This window comes from Xiphophorus couchianus, unplaced genomic scaffold (genome assembly GCF_001444195.1).
Source record: "Xiphophorus couchianus unplaced genomic scaffold, X_couchianus-1.0 Scaffold1000102, whole genome shotgun sequence".
In the NCBI taxonomy this organism is placed as follows: Eukaryota; Metazoa; Chordata; class Actinopteri; order Cyprinodontiformes; family Poeciliidae; genus Xiphophorus; species Xiphophorus couchianus.
Window position 1 is genome coordinate 1690096 of NW_020963015.1, and position 19662 is coordinate 1709757.

General features: G+C 46.9%; 1 protein-coding gene across 1 annotated transcript in view; it reads right to left on the reverse strand.

The window, feature by feature from the left end:
* Positions 1–1071: 1071 nt before the first annotated feature.
* The window catches only part of grin3bb (glutamate receptor, ionotropic, N-methyl-D-aspartate 3Bb), a 29175-nt gene continuing 10584 nt past the window's right edge, over positions 1072–19662 (reverse strand). The window contains exons 2-9 of the mRNA XM_028011855.1: positions 18689–19320; positions 8008–9100; positions 6395–6540; positions 6114–6229; positions 5565–5716; positions 2731–2895; positions 2586–2653; positions 1072–2262 (exon numbers count right to left, since the gene is read on the reverse strand). Of these exons, the coding sequence (XP_027867656.1) occupies positions 1482–2262; positions 2586–2653; positions 2731–2895; positions 5565–5716; positions 6114–6229; positions 6395–6540; positions 8008–9100; positions 18689–19320 (3153 nt within the window). The 3' untranslated portion in view covers positions 1072–1481. The remainder of the gene's footprint in view (positions 2263–2585; positions 2654–2730; positions 2896–5564; positions 5717–6113; positions 6230–6394; positions 6541–8007; positions 9101–18688; positions 19321–19662) is intronic.

Consider the following 19662-nt stretch of genomic DNA (forward strand, 5'->3'; position numbering starts at 1 on the left):
CAGACCCTGATTCCTGTTAACTTACTAACTAACTGACTCACTGACTGACCCATAGCTGAATACAGGAAGAGTAAAATGCTGCAGTAGATGGTAGCGTAGCGCAACCCTAACCCTACTGATGGATGTTGGACTGTAAAGTTGCGCTGTAGCTTTGATAAACATTCAGGTTTGAGTGTCTGATTGGCTGAGTGTCTGAGTCCTTCCTGCTAAGTCAGAGTTAGCTTTCCAATAGCATTGAATTCACTCCATGAGAGACCGGCATGTTCGGCTAATGATTCCAGATTGGTGCCTCAGTTAAATTTAAAGAAACCATCTCATTAATAATTTTATTGACATTAAATTATTGATCCTAATTATTAATAATCACACAAGCCAAACATTGGTGCGATGCCTGATTCCTAACAATAGTTTGTTCTGCAGGTTATCTGACCAATCGTTCCCTAAATGTTTGTTTCATGTTTCTGCCTTTGTTCTTTTTTTCCCCAGACTAGAAAACTTAATGTCTCAGTAAAACCTGCAACGTTTATGATGGCAGTTAGAATAATTATCTAAGTTCATTTACTTGTGAGTTTATTTGAAAGGTTATGTTTTCATATTATTATTTTGTGTGTAGTTTACTTGACTCCTTTTCTTCTGTGAAACACTATTAACCATTTTTAGGATGTTTGCCTGGAGGCTAGAGACTTTGCACATTCCTGTGTTATCAGTATTTCATCTGTAGAAAGCCTTAGCTTCAGTGAAATGACGAGTTAACAACGCTGTTAGCACTCAACAGAGTAGCAACGCAGATCCACATAAAAGCCCAACCTCCTTCTTTGTATTTTTCTAATAAAGCCAAATGCAGAGAAAGATCAGGCAGAGCTGATCCCAGACAGTGTTTGACGGCGGTATTCCGCGTCTCGGATCTTCCCTCCTTTTCTGCAGAAAAGACAATTATGTCTCCGGTTGAATCTTTGCTAGTTAGGAATTAAAATAAACCTATCAGCAGTCTTCTCCTGATGTTTGGGAACACCTGCCAGGTAATCAGGATAAGTCAGCCAGGTAGGCAAATCAGTGGAAGATAAACGCCACCAGAATCTAATGTAGATTTTATTGAAACTAAAAGATAGAACAATAAAAATCTGACCTGCAGTAACAAAAGTTTGCATATTTAAACACTTACCAACCAAATCTAAAAATAATTTCAATGCTGAGTTCTTCAGGGCCGATGCCTCGACTCTTCCAGTTCATTCTGCCTGAAATGGTTGGTTCTCATTTACACAAAGGTTCCTACAGCAACAGCTTCACACCAGGTCTGAACAAAGTGAAAATATTCATAAAGTATTAAATTCAACACAATGGGAATGTCAACAGCTGCGGTGGACCACCAGAGGGCGCCACTGAGCAATGTCAGGATGGAGTTCACGTTTCTTCTGGTTTTAAAAATAAAATCTGTTGTCTCTCAGTCCAAACGTCTGTCCACAGGAAGTCAAGCGAAGTCATCACCTCTGCTGATTGGACAGCCTGCTGCGGAGGGGCGGGACTTTGGACAGCACCCTGTGAGGGGGGGTTGTCATGGTCATTACGCTCTTCCTGTTTGGAGAAAGGCTTGTTGCCATGGTGATGGCAGGTAAGGTGGGGGATGGGATCCCTGTAGAAGTCACCAAAACTGGAGGTGGGCTGGTGGTTGCCATAGAAACAGGCTTGGCTAGTGAGGTCTGGATCTCCGCCCGGCGAGCCAACGCAGCCCTCAGCTTCTCCCGCATCTGATCGATCTGCTGCTGCAGCGCCGCCAGTTCTGCAGGAAGGGGCGGGACCACCACCCGAAGGGGCGGGGCCGTATCGGGGACGGGCGGGGTTGCATCAGGATGGGGTTGAGTTATTACTGGAATGGGAGGAGTCACACCGGGAAGGTGCGGGGCATTGGTCCTCACAGAGGAAGAGGAGGGCAGTGAGAGCACCAGACTGGCCAGTGAAGCTGCAGGTCCCCCATTTTCACACAGCCGGCTGCTTGGCCCCGCCCTTGGTTTCATAGGCTCTGCCCTGTCACCCTTGGCCCCGCCCTCCTTCGCCTCTGAGACCGCCAGGCGCGCCAGCAGGCGCCGCGTGTTCAGGGTCTCCAGACTGAAGTGAACTTGCTTGAAGTCTCGAGCATCTGCAGCAGCTGGAGTTTCCTTCCTTGACTCGTTGTTCCACCTGGCAGCGGCAGCGGGTACTGAGGGCCCCGGGGGCACCTGGGGACCCGCAGGCCCCTGCCCTGCCTGGGTCTTCTCCAGGTTACAGCTGAACAGAAACAGGCAGATTTTATTCTCTTCATTTACTGATTTATAACATTTTCTGCTCAGTTCAGATTAAAACTGACACAAAAACATGGAGATAAAGTAAAAGAAAAAACTAAATATAAACTTCAACCAAATAAGAAAGTCAAAAAGATAAAGTCAGTTATTAGTATAAAAGGATAAAATATTAATATAAGTTAATATGTGTTTTTTTCCTAAGCAGGCTTTAAAAAATGCAAAGAAATTATAAAATATGATATATCTCCATATGACCATATTTAAAAATGTTTATTATGGTTTTATTCTTTGTCCCATCAGAGCCAGAACCTTTTCTCCCTCTCGACTCGCTGCCTCTTCACGTCGTCGTACGTCAGATTCAGCGCTCGATGGATCTTCTGCGGGAAAGAAATCAGGAACTCAGTTCTCTGTTCAGGAACATGAAGTTCTTCTCTGAGGTGACATCATGACTCACCTGGGACGTGTGCAGCCAGTACTTCAGGTTCTGCCGGCGGCGGATGTGCGGCAGGACGAGTCGGTAAAACCCATGTTCACCTGCGAGGGTCAGCAGAGCTCCGCCCACTCCGACGCACAGCAACACGAAGAGTCCAGAAAAGTGACTGATGCCCATCTGCAGAGTCTGACACAGACAGCAGTTCCCCAGTCAGCCTGCAGGGGACGGTGTCAAGTCGGTAACCCTTAACCCTCACCGCGCAGTAGGACACCGAACGCACCGTGCAGTAGGACATCGAACGTACCGAGCAGTAGGACACCGAATGCAGTAGGACATCGAACGCACCGCGCAGTAGGACACCGAACGCAGTAGGACATCGAACGCACCGCGCAGTAGGACACCGAACGCAGTAGGACACCGAACGTACCGAGCAGTAGGACACCGAATGCAGTAGGACACCGAACGCACCGCGCAGTAGGACACCGAATGCAGTAGGACACCGAACGCACTGCGCAGTAGGACACCGAACGCACCGCGCAGTAGGACACCAAACGCAGTAGGACACCGAACGCAGTAGGACACTGAAGGCACCGAGCAGTAGGACACCGAACGCACGGCGCAGTAGGACACTGAAGGCACCGAGCAGTAGGACACCGAACGCAGTAGGACACCGAACGCAGTAGGACACTGAACGCACGGCGCAGTAGGACACCGAAGGCACCGAGCAGTAGGACACCGAACGCAGTAGGACACTGACCGCACCGAGCAGTAGGACACCGAAGGCACCGAGCAGTAGGACACCGAACGCACCGTGCAGTAGGACACCGAACGCAGTAGGACACCGAACGCAGTAGGACACTGAACGCACGGCGCAGTAGGACACCGAAGGCACCGAGCAGTAGGACACCGAACGCAGTAGGACACTGAACGCACCGAGCAGTAGGACACCGAACGCAGTAGGACACTGAACGCACGGCGCAGTAGGACACCGAAGGCACCGAGCAGTAGGACACCGAACGCAGTAGGACACTGACCGCACCGAGCAGTAGGACACCGAAGGCACCGAGCAGTAGGACACCGAACGCAGTAGGACACCGAACGCAGTAGGACACTGAACGCACGGCGCAGTAGGACACCGAAGGCACCGAGCAGTAGGACACCGAACGCACCGCGCAGTAGGACACCGAACGCAGTAGGACACCGAACGCAGTAGGACACCGAACGCAGTAGGACACTGAACGCACGGCGCAGTAGGACACCGAAGGCACCGAGCAGTAGGACACCGAACGCAGTAGGACACTGAACGCACCGAGCAGTAGGACACCGAACGCAGTAGGACACCGAACGCAGTAGGACACTGAACGCACGGCGCAGTAGGACACCGAACGCAGTAGGACACTGAAGGCACCGAGCAGTAGGACACCGAACGCACGGCGCAGTAGGACACTGAAGGCACCGAGCAGTAGGACACCAAACGCAGTAGGACACCGAACGCAGTAGGACACTGAACGCACGGCGCAGTAGGACACCGAAGGCACCGAGCAGTAGGACACCGAACGCAGTAGGACACTGACCGCACCGAGCAGTAGGACACCGAAGGCACCGAGCAGTAGGACACCGAACGCAGTAGGACACCGAACGCAGTAGGACACTGAACGCACGGCGCAGTAGGACACCGAAGGCACCGAGCAGTAGGACACCGAACGCACCGCGCAGTAGGACACCGAACGCAGTAGGACACCGAACGCAGTAGGACACTGAACGCACGGCGCAGTAGGACACCGAAGGCACCGAGCAGTAGGACACCGAACGCAGTAGGACACTGAACGCACCGAGCAGTAGGACACCGAACGCAGTAGGACACCGAACGCAGTAGGACACTGAACGCACGGCGCAGTAGGACACCGAACGCAGTAGGACACCGAACGCAGTAGGACACTGAACGCACCGAGCAGTAGGACACCGAACGCAGTAGGACACCGAACGCAGTAGGACACCGAACGCAGTAGGACACCGAAGGCACCGAAGGCAGTAGGACACCGAACGCAGTAGGACACCGAACGCAGTAGGACACTGAACGCAGTAGGACACCGAAGGCACCGAGCAGTAGGACACCGAAGGCAGTAGGACACCGAACGCAGTAGGACACTGAACGCACGGCGCAGTAGGACACCGAAGGCACCGAGCAGTAGGACACCGAACGCACCGCGCAGTAGGACAATGAACGCACCGAGCAGTAGGACACCGAACGCACCTCGCAGTAGGACACCGAACGCAGTAGGACACCGAACGCACCGCGCAGTTGGACACCGAACGCACCGCGCAGTAGGACACCGAACGCAGTAGGACACCGAACGCACCGCGCAGTTGGACACCGAATGCACCGCGCAGTAGGACACCGAACGCACCGCGCAGTTGCACACCGAATGCACCGCGCAGTTGGACACCGAATGCACCGCGCAGTTGGACACTGAACGCACTGAGCAGGAGGGTGAACAGACATGTTGATCCCTACACTGGTAAATAAAAATTTGTTTATTTGGATCCCCATTAGCTGTCTCCATGACAACGGCTACTCTTCCTTAAAGATAGATGGATAGATAGACGGACGGACGGATAGATGGATTCATCCTCAGGGAAATTGTAGTTCAGTCTCCCACACAGCACCAATACATCAAATACTTAAACAATTAATTTTTTTTACAACATTTAGCCCAATTCTATAGTCCCTCTATAGAAATACATAAATCCACATTAAAATAAAAATTTACTACAAAAGCAGTTGTAACCATAAACAGACATGTCATCCAGACACTGGGTTTTGCTGGGTTCTGCTGGGTTCTGCTCAGACTGACCTCGGTCACGGCGAACACTCGGTTCCCACAGGGAACCACCTTGTACCACTTGTCGTGCAGCAGGTCCATGTAGCCATCGGACTTGTACCTGCTGATGAACTCGGACAGGTTGGAGCTCAGTGGAGAGTTCTGGGGGAGTCCGATGCCATAACCTGTCGGAGACAGAGGGAAACGTTTGTTTCCGTGGTTATTTTGAGACTTTGAATGAACTGATTCTAGAACACGAATTGAACGAACAGATTCTTCAGTTTGTTTTATTGGTTCATTTGAGGACAGCAACTTGGCAAAGATAAAATTCCATAAAATAAATGGAAAAGAAACTTGTTGGACGTGAGTTCTGGACTGCGTGTGGACAGCTCCCGTCCTCCACTGTCCTGTGCCTCTGCTTCAACACAACAAGTCCAAAAGTCTGTCCATCAGCAGGAGAACCTGCCTGGACACTGAGGGGGACATTCAGTCATTTGATTGAGGCATTTTGGACAAGGGACATGCCTAGAAGACGCAGGATCATCTCCCACAGAGACAGGACCAGGAAACGGAGACACTGACCTTCAATGGCAAAGGGTTTCCCAACCGTTGCCAGTTTACACTCGGCATCAATGGAAACTTCGTAGTCCAGTAGGGCCTTGTCCATGATGAAGGCATCAAGCTGAGGAGGATCTGTCCTTCAGGACAGAGGGACATGGTTAGTCCAGGTTACTGTGGAGACTGATCATTAGAAGTTTGTTTGAGCACCAGAAGCAGACGAAGGAGGTTCAATCTCGTGTGCAACAGAACCTCAGATCTGTCAGAACCAGAGTGGAACTTCCTGTTGGACTCTGCACTCTTACTTTAGGGTGGCGACTCCTTCAGGCGTTGTCGGTTCGTTGAAGCGCCGCATGTACTCGTGCATTTCTGGGAAGCTCTTCTTCATGTAATCTTCAGCGCTGCTCTCTCTCACCGTCCCAAAGCGGAAGCCCTGCGATGGATGGTGCAGCTGGACAAACCAACGAAGAAGAAATGAGAAGAAATCTGCTGTTTAAAGTCTGCTGACTTTGAATCAACCTTTGGGAATTTTGAGTTACACAACATACCAGGGGGAGGAAAAACATTAAGAAATAACCAGAACCAGAGTACCTGGAGAGAACCTGTACATCCACAGGGAGAACATGCAGACGGACCGAAGTGCTGATTCTAACCCAAGACCTTCTTCCTGCTAGCTTCAAAGCAGTTAGCTGGACTTTCCCTCTTGTTTCCTGAAGATATTTCACTTTTTGGATGAGAGGCTGAAATAACCTCTTCTCTAGTCCAGTTGACCTCTTGAGATTGTGATGTCAAGGATGACTGAGAATCTACAACCTCGCCCAGAAACTTTTACTCCTAAACCATCAGATCTAGAAACATCAGATTAGATGTTTCTAGATCTGTCATCCAGACAGATTTCAGCTATTCCAGTTGATCCAAGTTATCAATCAATGCATCAAATTCAGTTAATGATTTAAATGACTTTAAAAACTTTTGACAAAGTAAACCCAGCAGAGAACTGAGTCGTGAATGGATCCCTTCTGGTCCATTCACTCCTAATGGACCAGAAGGGGGCGACAGCAGACAATCACCAGCGTTGTGTCGTTGACTGCAGCGATCCTGCAGGTTAGATGTTCTCAGGTCGTCCCCCCTTCTAGGTCATTTAATTACAATACAGTTTCATTCATAACTTCCCTTAGAGGAAGGAGCCTGATGTCTACAGGATCTTCCTCCCATTCTACTGCTAGAACCAGCAGCCTGGTACCGAAGGGTTCTGTTAGGAACATCAGGTCTCTAATGGAGCGGAAGGCTTTTAGTTGTTAACTGTTTAACTGTGAAGTTCCTTATAGTGAAGAGTTGCAGTAGTCAAGACCTGAAGTAACAAATGCATGGATCATCACTCCTGGACGGGATGTTTCTAATTTTGACATTATTCCTAAGGAATGCCGTGTTCTCATCCTGAGTCACTACTTCTCTAAGAGTCAGTGTCAAACAACCAGTTTCTGTTTCTCTCTCAGGTCTGTTTCTACCAGTCTGATGAAGACAGAAATTGTCCAAACATGGGAAGGTTTGAATGTTGAGCTGCAGAGCTTCAGCCTCTGTACATTAAAAGATAAAAGCTCATTTCACACAGATGGACGTCCAATTAAAGCCCTTTGAGCTCCCAGCAGCACCGGCTGCACAAACACCCAGCAGAGTGTTTCATGCTTCAGTCAGCTGCTGAATTAAAAAGTAATTAGAGCAGAGCAGGTGATCCACAGAGCAAACTGAATCTGCTGTTGTTCCACTGAACAGATAACAAGTCTGCAGATCTGATTGAAATGATCAGATCAGCTTCCTCAGTGGTAATCAGCCCAGTCCAGTCCTTCTGCTGGTTCTGATTCTGCCCTGCACCTTTCCTCTGGTCCAGACTCACTGCAGCATGAAGCTGCTCGCTCACCTTGGCGTCGTGGATCCCAGAGACCTCCTCAAAGGTCTTCTCCCCCACCATGACGGCTGCCAGGTTGGCGGTGTAGCTGGACAGCACCAGTAGGCAGAAGATGGCCCACAGGTTCATCAGGAAGCGGCCAGTCCAGCACTTTGGAGTCTTGGACGACACTGTTCGCCCAAACAGGATGGCGTAGCACAGATTCAGAGCTGAGGAGTAGGAGAACACCCTGACCCTGTTGCGACCGTGAGGCGTCATCCCAAACGGACTCTTCCACTCGTACAGGGTGAGGAAGAGCGCGGTGATGTGGAGCGCCAGGAAGATGCCCACCCACATGGACCAGTGCAGGGGCCACATGAAGGCTCCGATAGGGGCCGCCGTGTCCTTGCTCCGCACCAGGATGCCCAGGCTTGTGGAGAAAAAGGGCGAGGTGAAGTCGATGACACGGCTGCGGGCGGAGTTGATGCTGAAGGAGGTGACGGCCATGTCGGCCAGGCCGCTCAGCAGGTCGCCCACCAGCCCCGTCCAGCGGCCGCCCTTCCACGCTCCGTACTTTCCATCTCCGACGATGTAGAGGTCAAAGTGGAAGCCCAGGTCTTCAGCCAGCTTCTCCAACAGGTCGATGCAGTAACCATAGCAACACTTCCTGTACTCCAGAGGCAGTGAGCTGCCGTTCCCGGCCGCCACCTCCCGGAAGTAGTGCTCCAGAGTCTCTGAGCTGTTGGTGCCGGCGTCCAGGCAGAACTGGCCGGCGGGGCAGCTGCTATCATCGTCCACGTCCCGCGTGAACACAAAGGGATGCTCCACCAGGGTCACCACCTGGACCCGCGTCCCCGCCACGGGCATCCTGGGCCTCCAGCGGACCCCCCTCCGTCCGTCCGACCCCTCGGCCCGGCGCCGGGGTTTGGGCCCCTGCCACACCTCCTGGTCCTCCACCTGTAGCTGGCCGTCCTCCCAGCTGCCCACCGTCACCCAGGCCGGCTGGCCCAGCGCGTCCCGCCGCAGGCTCCAGATGTGGAACCGCTGCGAGGTCAGAACCAGAGAGCGGTTCTGGTCAACGCCAACCAGACCTGTCAGTCCAGAGAAGGAGGTGTTGGCCAGGAACCTGCATGAGGAGAAAAACAGCTGAGAAACTCAGACCAGCAGCAAGGAAAGACCCAGCCACCACCGCTTCCTTTAAAAAGCAGATTAAAGCAGTTTGTTAGCATAGAACAGTGTGAAAGATGTGTGGAAAGGAATGGAACACATCACTGGGATGAAGGGGAAGGACACACAGATGTCTGGGAGCCTGGATAGAGCAAACCAGTTTAACCAGTTTTTCAACAGGTTTAGCTCACCTCCTGCTACTCCCATACCACCACCAGCCCCCCACACATCCACACTGCCCCAAGTTGTTCAAACCACCTACCGGCACTCTCCAGCACACCACCTCTCCTTCAGCCCCCCACAGCCCCCTGCTTCCCCATCTCCACTGCAGACAACAACACCTACCCCCAGCTAACGGTGACTACAGGCCAGGTTAAGAGACAGTTGGAGCGATTACACCAGGGGAAGGCTGCAGGACCTGATGGCATTACAACACGGATCCTGAAGACCTGCTCCATCCAGCTGTCCCCTGTACTGGCACACATGTACAACCTGAGCTTGAGGCTGGAGAGAGTCCCGCTGCGGTGGAAGACATCACATGTGGTTCCTGTTCCCAAGAAGCCAAGGCCATCCGACCCAGAGGACTACAGACCAGTCGCTCTCACATCTCATGTGATGAAGGTCATGGAGAGACTGGTCCTGGCCCTGCTGAGGCCTCAGGTGAGGACGTTTCTAGACCCCCTGCAATTTGCCTACCAGCCCCACTTAGGAGTGGACGATGCCGTCATCTTCCTGCTGCAACGAGCGCTGTCGCACCTGGATGGTGGAGGAGACACTGTGAGAATCACATTCTTTGATTTCTCCAGTGCCTTCAACACCATCCAGCCTCTGCTGCTGGGTGAGAAGCTGTGGAGGATGGGTGTCAACGACTCAGTGATCTCCTGGGTTACTGACTACTTGACAGTCAGGCCACAGTTTGTCCGTCTGGGCAGTGTCCTGTCTGATGTGGTGGTCAGTGACGTAGGAGCTCCACAGGGAACTGTGCTTTCTCCCTTTCTCTTCACCTTGTACACCACTGATTTCCAGTACAACTCTGAATTATGTCACCTACAGAAGTTTTCTGATGACTCAGCGGTTGTCGGGTGTATAGGGGATGGAGGGGAGGGGGAGTACAGGACACTGGTGGACGGCTTTGTGGAGTGATCTGACCAGAATCACCTGAGGCTCAACATTAGTAAGACCAGAGAGATGGTGATCGACTTCAGAAGGAAGAAGATACCTTCACGGCCACTAAAGGTCAAAGGGGAAGTGGTGGAGGAGGTGGAGGATTACAAATACCTGGGAGTTGTAATCGGCAACAGACTGGACTGGGCATCTAACACTGACGCTGTGTGCAGGAAGGGGATGAGCAGACTCTATTTTTTAAGGAAGCTGAGATCCTTCAATGTGTGCAGCAAGATGTTGGAGACCTTTTATCACAGTGTTGTTGCCGGCGCCATCTTCTTTGCTGCTGTGTGTTGGGGAAGCAGCATCAGAGCCAGCGACTCTAATAGACTAGACAAAATCATCAGGAAAGCTGGCTCTGTACTGGGACTAAGGCTGGAGTCCCTGGAAACTGTGGTGGAGAGGAGGACACTGAAGAAGGTTCTGTCTATTATGGACAATAAACAGCAGCCTCCCCACCACATAGTGGACAGACAGCGGAGCACCTTCTCACATAGGCTGCTCCAGCTCCGCTGTCGTAGGGACAGATACAGGAAATCCTTCCTGCCACTGTACAATAAAAGCTAAATCATTGTTCTGCACTAATCAGTCCGATTTTGCACAACTGCACTGTGGCACACTGCTGTACATATATTTACATATACATACTGTATCTGCATTTTGAATCCTTGCAAGGACTGCTCTAAGCTGCTTTTATATTAACAGCATTTATATTTTTACAATTTATAGCATTTATATTTTATTTTTAATTTTTATTTTATCTACAACTACTACTCAGTGGTAGTTATTGTGTCTTGTCTCTATGCTGTAACTGCGAAATAATTTCCCTGCTGGGATGAATAAAGTACTTCTATTCTATTCTATCAGGATATGTTATTAATTATATTATTAATGCTGCTGAACACCTCGGGGTAACACACTCTGCAGAACACTCTGAACCCTACTTCCTGACATTTTGTTGGCATTAACAGAGTCATCAAGGACATGAGGCTCTCCAGAGTGAAGCGTGTAATAATACCTCTGGCTGCAGAAACAATAATCTCTTTACATTTTCATGAGCTTCAATTGTTTCACAGCAACTTTAAAAACAAACTGATTCTTCCTGCTGACCAGCAGGGGGCACCAGCTGTAAGGAAGGAACCTCCATTAGAACCAGAACCGGGCTCAGTACCAACAGAGCAAACAGGAAGTAAACCAAGTCTTAACTTCTAATTTCAAACTTTATATGAACAAAACATTTGAATCAGCCCACCGCTCTGTGCTAGGACACCAAGTGAGGTTTTATCAGCTGAATCAGATGTTTTCTTTAAAACTTTGTGCTGCAGCCAACCTTCCCTTACAAAAAAATCCCATGAAAATCACATGTGACAGTCACATATGATTTTCATGGGATTTCTTTGTAAGGGTTGCATCTGTAAAGGAAGAATTATTTATTAAAACTTTGAACAAAACGTTTGGCTCGTATCTTCCTTAAACAGCCGGATCCTCTCGGCGAGCAGCGGGCAGCTGTAAAACGAAACTAACAAGGCGTGTTGACGTCACAGATCACAGAGTTTAATTCATACAAAGCAACGCATGAATCAGTTAACAAAGCTGCAGAGGTACAGAGATATGCATTTTCTCATAAAATAACAACAGACAAAGACAAACACGAAACACAGAGACAGACAAAGGCGCCCACGTGGAGAAAAGATGGAAAAAACTCTAACTATTTTCCTCCTTACACGTCATCTTATACCAAAAAGGTGTTTCCGTATTTAATTTATGCAACGAAGGCGTTCCTCCTGTTGACCAACCGAGAGCCACCTTGGAAAAACGTCAACCTTCCCCTAAGTTTTAATGACAAAACTCAAGAGTCATTTTAGTTGTTAAAGTTATAAGTTAATTTCACAAAACCTATTTTACTCCTTTGGACTCAGCATCTCCCAAGATTTGAATCTTTGCCTTATCACGAACAATAATGAGATAGAAGTCTTTTTCAACCTGTAAAACATAACATTCAAATCATTCTCTTTTGATTCCGATATTGTCATAGTTAGTACATTTTCAAATACATTCCATTTACTAAATTAATACTTCTAACTTGGGTAATATACTTTCATCTAACACACTATTGCTATCAATATTTAAAAGGTGTATCAGAAATTAAACATAAATGTTTCCAAGATTCGAAATCTGTGATCAACTCCAGATGCAGCTCAGAGCCCCTGGGAAACCCCCGACCTCTGACCTGTGAGCCGAGGAAGATATTATTTATGGCCTGCTAATTTAACGCCTTTCAAGAGAATAGTGTTTTGTGGCTGCTCTAAGTTACAGCCCTGCCAGGAGAATGTTTATCTCTGCTTAACATTTGTCCAAATAGGAATGTTTATCTCTTATACGCACATGGCATGAGATTAGCCATATTAAACATTCAACAATATCCATATTTCCTTAACACATCTCTATTTCAGTGGTTGCCACGGCGAATCGGAATCAGGCTCCATTGATGATAACTTTTCACTTCAGAATAAAACATCCCAACCAAAATCTCATATATTAATAAGAACAGCGTTCATTCCAACGTTGGACACTTACAGAAAACCACACCAAAAAAGATAAAGGAAGAAATAAACATGAACAAATCCATCAACAGCCCAACCATTTTCTGTTAGCTTCTAAAGCTAAAACTCCAGCCTACGCTAAGCAAACGGCGTTAGCCTAACGGTAATCTGTGGAGCCCCGACAGAGCATCTCAGCGTCTGAAGTCTTGTTTTTCATTTGGTTAATGAAGCCTGACGTTAAAGGGATCCACAACTAGTTATAAAGATAGACATTATTTGAAAAATATTTATTTTAGATGTACAAACAATACACATATAATACTGTAGGTAATTTAGTTTTTATCAATTTTAATAAAATATTTTCACAGGAATGTCGCCATGTTGTTCACGCTGCAAGGCATTCTGGGTAAATGACGTGTAACGGTCCAACTGCCTGGCTCCTCCAGCCAAAACAGTGATGAGTAACGTTGTTAAGTCTTTTTAATTTGAACCGGAGAGAATTGAAACCGATCAGAACTAGAAATAACAAGAGGTGATGAAGATGAGGAGTAGCAAACAGAGGAAGAGGAAGAGTTGGCTGTAGCAGCTGCTGCTGCCTTCAGGTTTCACCTGGTCACTGTGTGGTCCGGTAAGAACTATAGCTCTGTGTCCGGTTCGGCAACAGCTGTTACTGGTGGTGGTTTCACATTCAGTACCAGTGATCCAGCTCTGTTAGCATTTCCAGCAGTAATAGCTCTGTTAGCATTTCCAGCAGTAATAGCTCTGTTAGCATTTCCAGCAGCAATAGCTCTGTTAGCATTTCCAGCAGTAATAGCTCCGTTAGCATTTCCAACAGTAATAGCTCTGTTAGCATTTCCAGCAGTAATAGCTCTGTTAGCATTTCCAGCAGTAATAGCTCTGTTAGCATTTCCAGCAGTAATAGCTCTGTTAGCATTTCCAGCAGCAATAGCTCTGTTAGCATTTCCAGTAGTAATAGCTCTGTTAGCATTTCTAGTAGTAATAGCTCCGTTAGCATTTCCAGCAGTAATAGCTCTGTTAGCATTTCCAGTAGTAATAGCTCTGTTAGCATTTCCAGCAGTAATAGCTCTGTTAGCATTTCCAGCAGTAATAGCTCTGTTAGCATTTCCAGCAGCAATAGCTCTGTTAGCATTTCCAGCAGTAATAGCTCTGTTAGCATTTCTAGTAGTAATAGCTCCGTTAGCATTTCCAGCAGTAATAGCTCTGTTAGCATTTCCAGTAGTAATAGCTCTGTTAGCATTCCCAGTAGTAATAGCTCTGTTAGCATTTCCAGCAGTAATAGCTCCGTTAGCATTTCCAGCAGTAATAGCTCTGTTAGCATTTCCAGTAGTAATAGTTCTGTTAGCATTCCCAGTAGTAATAGCTCCGTTAGCATTTCCAGCAGTAATAGCTCTGTTAGCATTTCCAACAGTAATAGCTCTGTTAGCATTTCCAGCAGTAATAGCTCTGTTAGCATTTCCAACAGTAATAGCTCTGTTAGCATTTCCAGCAGTAATAGCTCCGTTAGCATTTCCAACAGTAATAGCTCCGTTAACATTTCCAGTAGTAATAACTCTGTTAGCATTTCCAGCAGTAATAGCTCTGTTAGCATTTCCAGCAGTAATAGCTCTGTTAGCATTTCCAGTAGTAATAGTTCTGTTAGCATTCCCAGTAGTAATAGCTCTGTTAGCATTTCCAGCAGTAATAGCTCTGTTAGCATTTCCAGCAGTAATAACTCTGTTAGCATTTCCAGCAGTAATAACTCCGTTAGCATTTCTAGTAGTAATAACTCTGTTAGCATTTCCAGCAGTAATAACTCTGTTAGCATTTCCAGCAGTAATAACGCTGTTAGCATTTCCAGCAGTAATAACGCTGTTAGCATTTCCAGCAGTAATAGCTCTGTTAGCATTTCCAGCAGTAATAGCTCTGTTAGCATTTCCAGTAGTAATAGCTCTGTTAGCATTTCCAGCAGTAATAGCTCTGTTAGCATTTCTAGTAGTAATAGCTTCGTTAGCATTTCCAGCAGTAATAGCTCTGTTAGCATTTCCAGTAGTAATAGTTCTGTTAGCATTCCCAGTAGTAATAGCTCTGTTAGCATTTCCAGCAGTAATAGCTCCGTTAGAATTTCCAACAGTAATAGCTCTGTTAGCATTCCCAGTAGTAATAACTCTGTTAGCATTTCCAGCAGTAATAGCTCTGTTAGCATTTCCAGCAGTAATAGCTCTGTTAGCATTTCCAGTAGTAATAGCTCTGTTAGCATTTCCAACAGTAATAGCTCTGTTAGCATTCCCAGTAGTAATAACTCTGTTAGCATTTCCAGCAGTAATAGCTCTGTTAGCATTTCCAGCAGTAATAGCTCTGTTAGCATTTCCAGCAGCAATAGCTCTGTTAGCATTTCCAACAGTAATAGCTCTGTTAGCATTCCCAGTAGTAATAGCTCTGTTAGCATTTCCAGCAGTAATAGCTCTGTTAGCATTTCCAGTAGTAATAGCTCTGTTAGCATTTCCAGCAGTAATAGCTCTGTTAGCATTTCCAGCAGTAATAGCTCTGTTAGCATTTCCAGCAGTAATAGCTCTGTTAGCATTTCCAGCAGCAATAGCTCTGTTAGCATTTCCAGCAGTAATAGCTCTGTTAGCATTTCCAGCAGCAATAGCTCTGTTAGCATTTCCAGTAGTAATAGCTCTGTTAGCATTTCCAGCAGTAATAGCTCCGTTAGAATTTCCAACAGTAATAGCTCTGTTAGCATTCCCAGTAGTAATAACTCTGTTAGCATTTCCAGCAGTAATAGCTCTGTTAGCATTTCCAGCAGTAATAGCTCTGTTAGCATTTCCAGTAGTAATAGCTCTGTTAGCTTTTCCAACAGTAATAGCTCTGTTAGCATTTCCAGCAGTAATAGCTCTGTTAGCATTTCCAGCAGTAATAGCTCTGTTAGCATTTCCAGCAGTAATAGCTCTGTTAGCATTTCCAGCAGCAATAGCTCCGTTAACATTTCCAGTAGTAATAGCTCTGTTAGCATTTCCAGCAGTAATAGCTCTGTTAGCATTTCCAGCAGTAATAGCTCTGTTAGCATTTCCAGCGGTAATAGCTCTGTTAGCATTTCCAGCAGTAATAGCTCTGTTAGCATTTCCAGCAGCAATAGCTCCGTTAACATTTCCAGTAGTAATAGCTCTGTTAGCATTTCCAGCAGTAATAGCTCCGTTAACATTTCCAGTAGTAATAACTCTGTTAGCGCTGCTTGTCTTTTTCTCCCAGCGTCTTTAGTGCTGCGTCCGGTTCGGCATCATCAGCTGTTCTGTGTAGAGTCTGGTGTGGTGGTAACAGCCACACCGAACTTTACCACCGACACCGGACCTCCATGGGTCTAACCTGATCGGTGATATCAGTACCCTGTTAGTATCTCAAAGAACGTACAGCTCTGCCTGTCTCAGCGGCAGCACAGCATTTATTTGTAGCACGTTAAGGTAACGATCACCTGCAGGGCCGGCCAAAGGCATAAGCAAAGTAAGCAGCCGCTTAGGGCCCCAAGGCCACTAAGGGGCCCCCTCAGTGGAGTTGATATATATAGTAATAATTTCTATGACATTATATCAAAAACACACAATTTCACTATGAATGATTTGTTTTTACAATAATATATATTTGATAATGTATGTAGAAATCATTATTTTATTGATACAAAGAAAAAATAAATAAATTGCTCTTGGGGCCCCTGGTGGCCGCGGTAGGTACCGCACGCTTCGCCGGTAACGAGCTGCCGAGCAGAACATCCAAAGGTCCAAAGCTCCGGTCAGAAGTTAAGTTAGCAAAACTATGTCTCAGAAAAGGACTGATCCTTCATGGAGGGAGGAAGAATAGAAAAAAGCCAAGATAAAGGTTTGTTTTAATGAGTCTTGCTAATGAAATGTAAAAGATTAGTAAAGCTGCTAACAGAACATTAGCTTGATAGCAACCTGGACCGGTCCAGTTCAGCAGTAAACATTTATGCTAGAGTTTAAACTTTAAATGAGTTGATTCTCATGGTGGCTCTGGATATTTCTGAGCTATTTTGGCTTCAAACCGTCTTTAATAAGAATAATTAAAACTTGTCAATGTTTGACATTGTTAGCTAAATGTTTGTCCGTCAGGCTACGAGCTGCTACATGATGAGCTGCTCTATGTTGTTTGCTGCTGAGCAAAATCATTTAGTGGCTAAAAACATTATTTTTACATCAACTTCTAAGTTATGAGAAACGTCTGTTAAAATCATTTGAAGGTTCAGAATCAGTCTGGTACCGGTACCGGTCCATATTCTCAGGGGAGAAAGACTCACCTGGTGTAAATTACATTTTAGCTGTTGGAGTAACACTTAAGAGAAATTAATTTAATCAAAGAATGTCATGAATATGTGTAGAGCTGCACCGATTGCAGTTTTCTGGCCGATCCCTGGTTACCGATCTTTAAAAGCCTGACCTGCTGATTTTGATTTTGGCTGATATGAATTTTTTTTCTCTGAAATGTAGCTAAATGTAGCAAGAAAGTCACTGAGTTGGTAACAATGGGGTGAATATTGTTAGCTGTAAACGGTCAGACCTGGTGGGTCGGTCAGTCAAACGTCTCACTGCAGAGCAGAAGAGGACAGAGATGATTTTTAAACCTTTGCTGATGAAGATAAGATCAGTGGATAAGCTGGGCTTAACATGTAAGAATCAGCTGATCACGATCCCCCAAAATTAAGGAAATCGGCGCCCAGAAATCAACTGTTCGATAAATCAGTTGGCCAATGAAAGTATCCTATATCATACATGTATATAATGTAAACAGCACTGCCAGAGATGCAATAAGTTTATAGTAGGTGTGTGAATGATCTAATGATCAGACTGCTGACTGCAGCCGGTCCACAATGTTAGCAGAACTAGAGGGCCCCAAAACCACATTTTGCTTAGGGCCCCATGGAGGCTTGGGCCGGCCCTGATCACCTGTTAGTTTTGTTGGTTCTGCTGGTATAAATGGCTCAAAGTGCTGTATAGAAATGTGCAGGGTCCAGATCAGGTCCTTCGTTGTTGTTCCTCTCCGGCTCTCGCACTGCGCTCTCCTTTCTTTCACGTGGGAAATTATGCAGATTCGTCTCAAGTTTTATTTTATTTAATATTTTAAATTACAGCTGATAGTGACACAGTGTGGCATTATCTAAAATGACAGCAGTCAAACTCAATATGATGAACAACTGCTAACATAAAGTTAGCCTTGCTGTGTTTCCTCTGTAGACTCCGGTTCAGAACGGACCTGATGATGTCATCAACCCATCGGTGAAAAAATGTCGACCTCCGTTGGTAACAAATATAACAAAATATGAACACCAAAAAAGATAAAGAAAGAAATAAGTATTTTAAGTAATCACAAACAGCAATTTGTTTTTGGTAATAGGAAAATTCCTACATATTTAGGCCAACATGTTCCACTAGTCCTGGATTCTTTAAAATGTAACATCTAATGTACTGATTCCAGCTTTTTAGATTATAAACAGTAATAATAAAAAAGTAAACGTTCTCCAGATGTTCTGCAAGGTTCTGCCTTGACTCCAGAAGATCAAACCCTGTCAACTGGAAGTGGCATTTCTATAAACGATTCAAATTTTTATGAGTAAAAATCCTTGTTTACATTTTATGGGATGAAAAAAAAGTTTTTTTGTGAAAATTCTTTTTTTTTTTAAGGAAAACAAATACAAACATTTATCGATAGATGAACAAATGAAAAAGTTTGGATGATGCATTTACAGAGAAACCGGACCTGTTAGGAAACCCAGCCGGGTCCATCTGCTCTAACCCTGACCTCTGACCTCTGACCCTTGACGGACGGTGTCTCACCTGGACAGGTACCGCCCTGCTGTTGGTGCCTCTGGTGTGTCGTGGCAGCTCACCGTGTTCTGGACCAGAACCAGGTCTGGTCTCACCACGGTCGCCGCGGCGATGGCTCTGGTGATCAGCTGCAGGGCGTCTCTGATGTAGAAGTCGAGCGGCTTCCGGTCCACCTCTCCGTAGGCCAGCAGGCCGAGCGGCAGGCCGAAGGTGTGCAGCACGTCGGGACTGAGTGGCTGGCCCAGAACCCAGTGGACCAGGGGTAGAGTCAGCCCAAGGTCCTGGGCGCTGCGCAGCACCGCCGCCGCGCACTCGGGGTCTGCTCCGAACAGCAGCACCGCCGCAGGCGGAGGCTGGTTCCGTCTGAAATGTCGGGACAGGAAGTCGTGGATCTGAGTGTCGTCATGGGCCGACTGGGTCAGGTTCAGCAGCGCCTGCAGATGCCAGGTGACCGCGCCCGATCCGTCCCAAGGACCAGAGGTCTGTGAGTCCAGGAACCGCAGGAGGCCACCCGCCTCCTCCCAGCCTCGGCACAGAACCACCGTCCCCTCCCTCCAACCGGACCGCCGCAGAACCGCCAGCAACAGATCAGACAGAACAGATTCTGGAACCCCTGTCACCATCTGCAGGTGGAACCGGTTCTGTGGAGACCAGAAGCAGCAGGAGAACAAAGTTAGAACTTGACGGGCCTTATTGGATCTGGAAATGGGTCAGTAAAATGTTTATATCCACAAAACTGTTTCAGCTGTTCTGTTCAGATCTGGACCAATCCCGAACACTGAGACTAGGCCTGTCACAATAGCAATTTTTGCTGAGCGATTAATTGTCTCAAAAAATTATTGCGATAAACGATAATATTGTTTGAAGACCTTTTTACACTGATTTAATGGAAATGACGTAATAATGCATGTGATTTCCTGCCAAAGATAGATGCACTTTATTTTCAAAAGAATATTTAACACTGGAACTAATAAACAAAATAA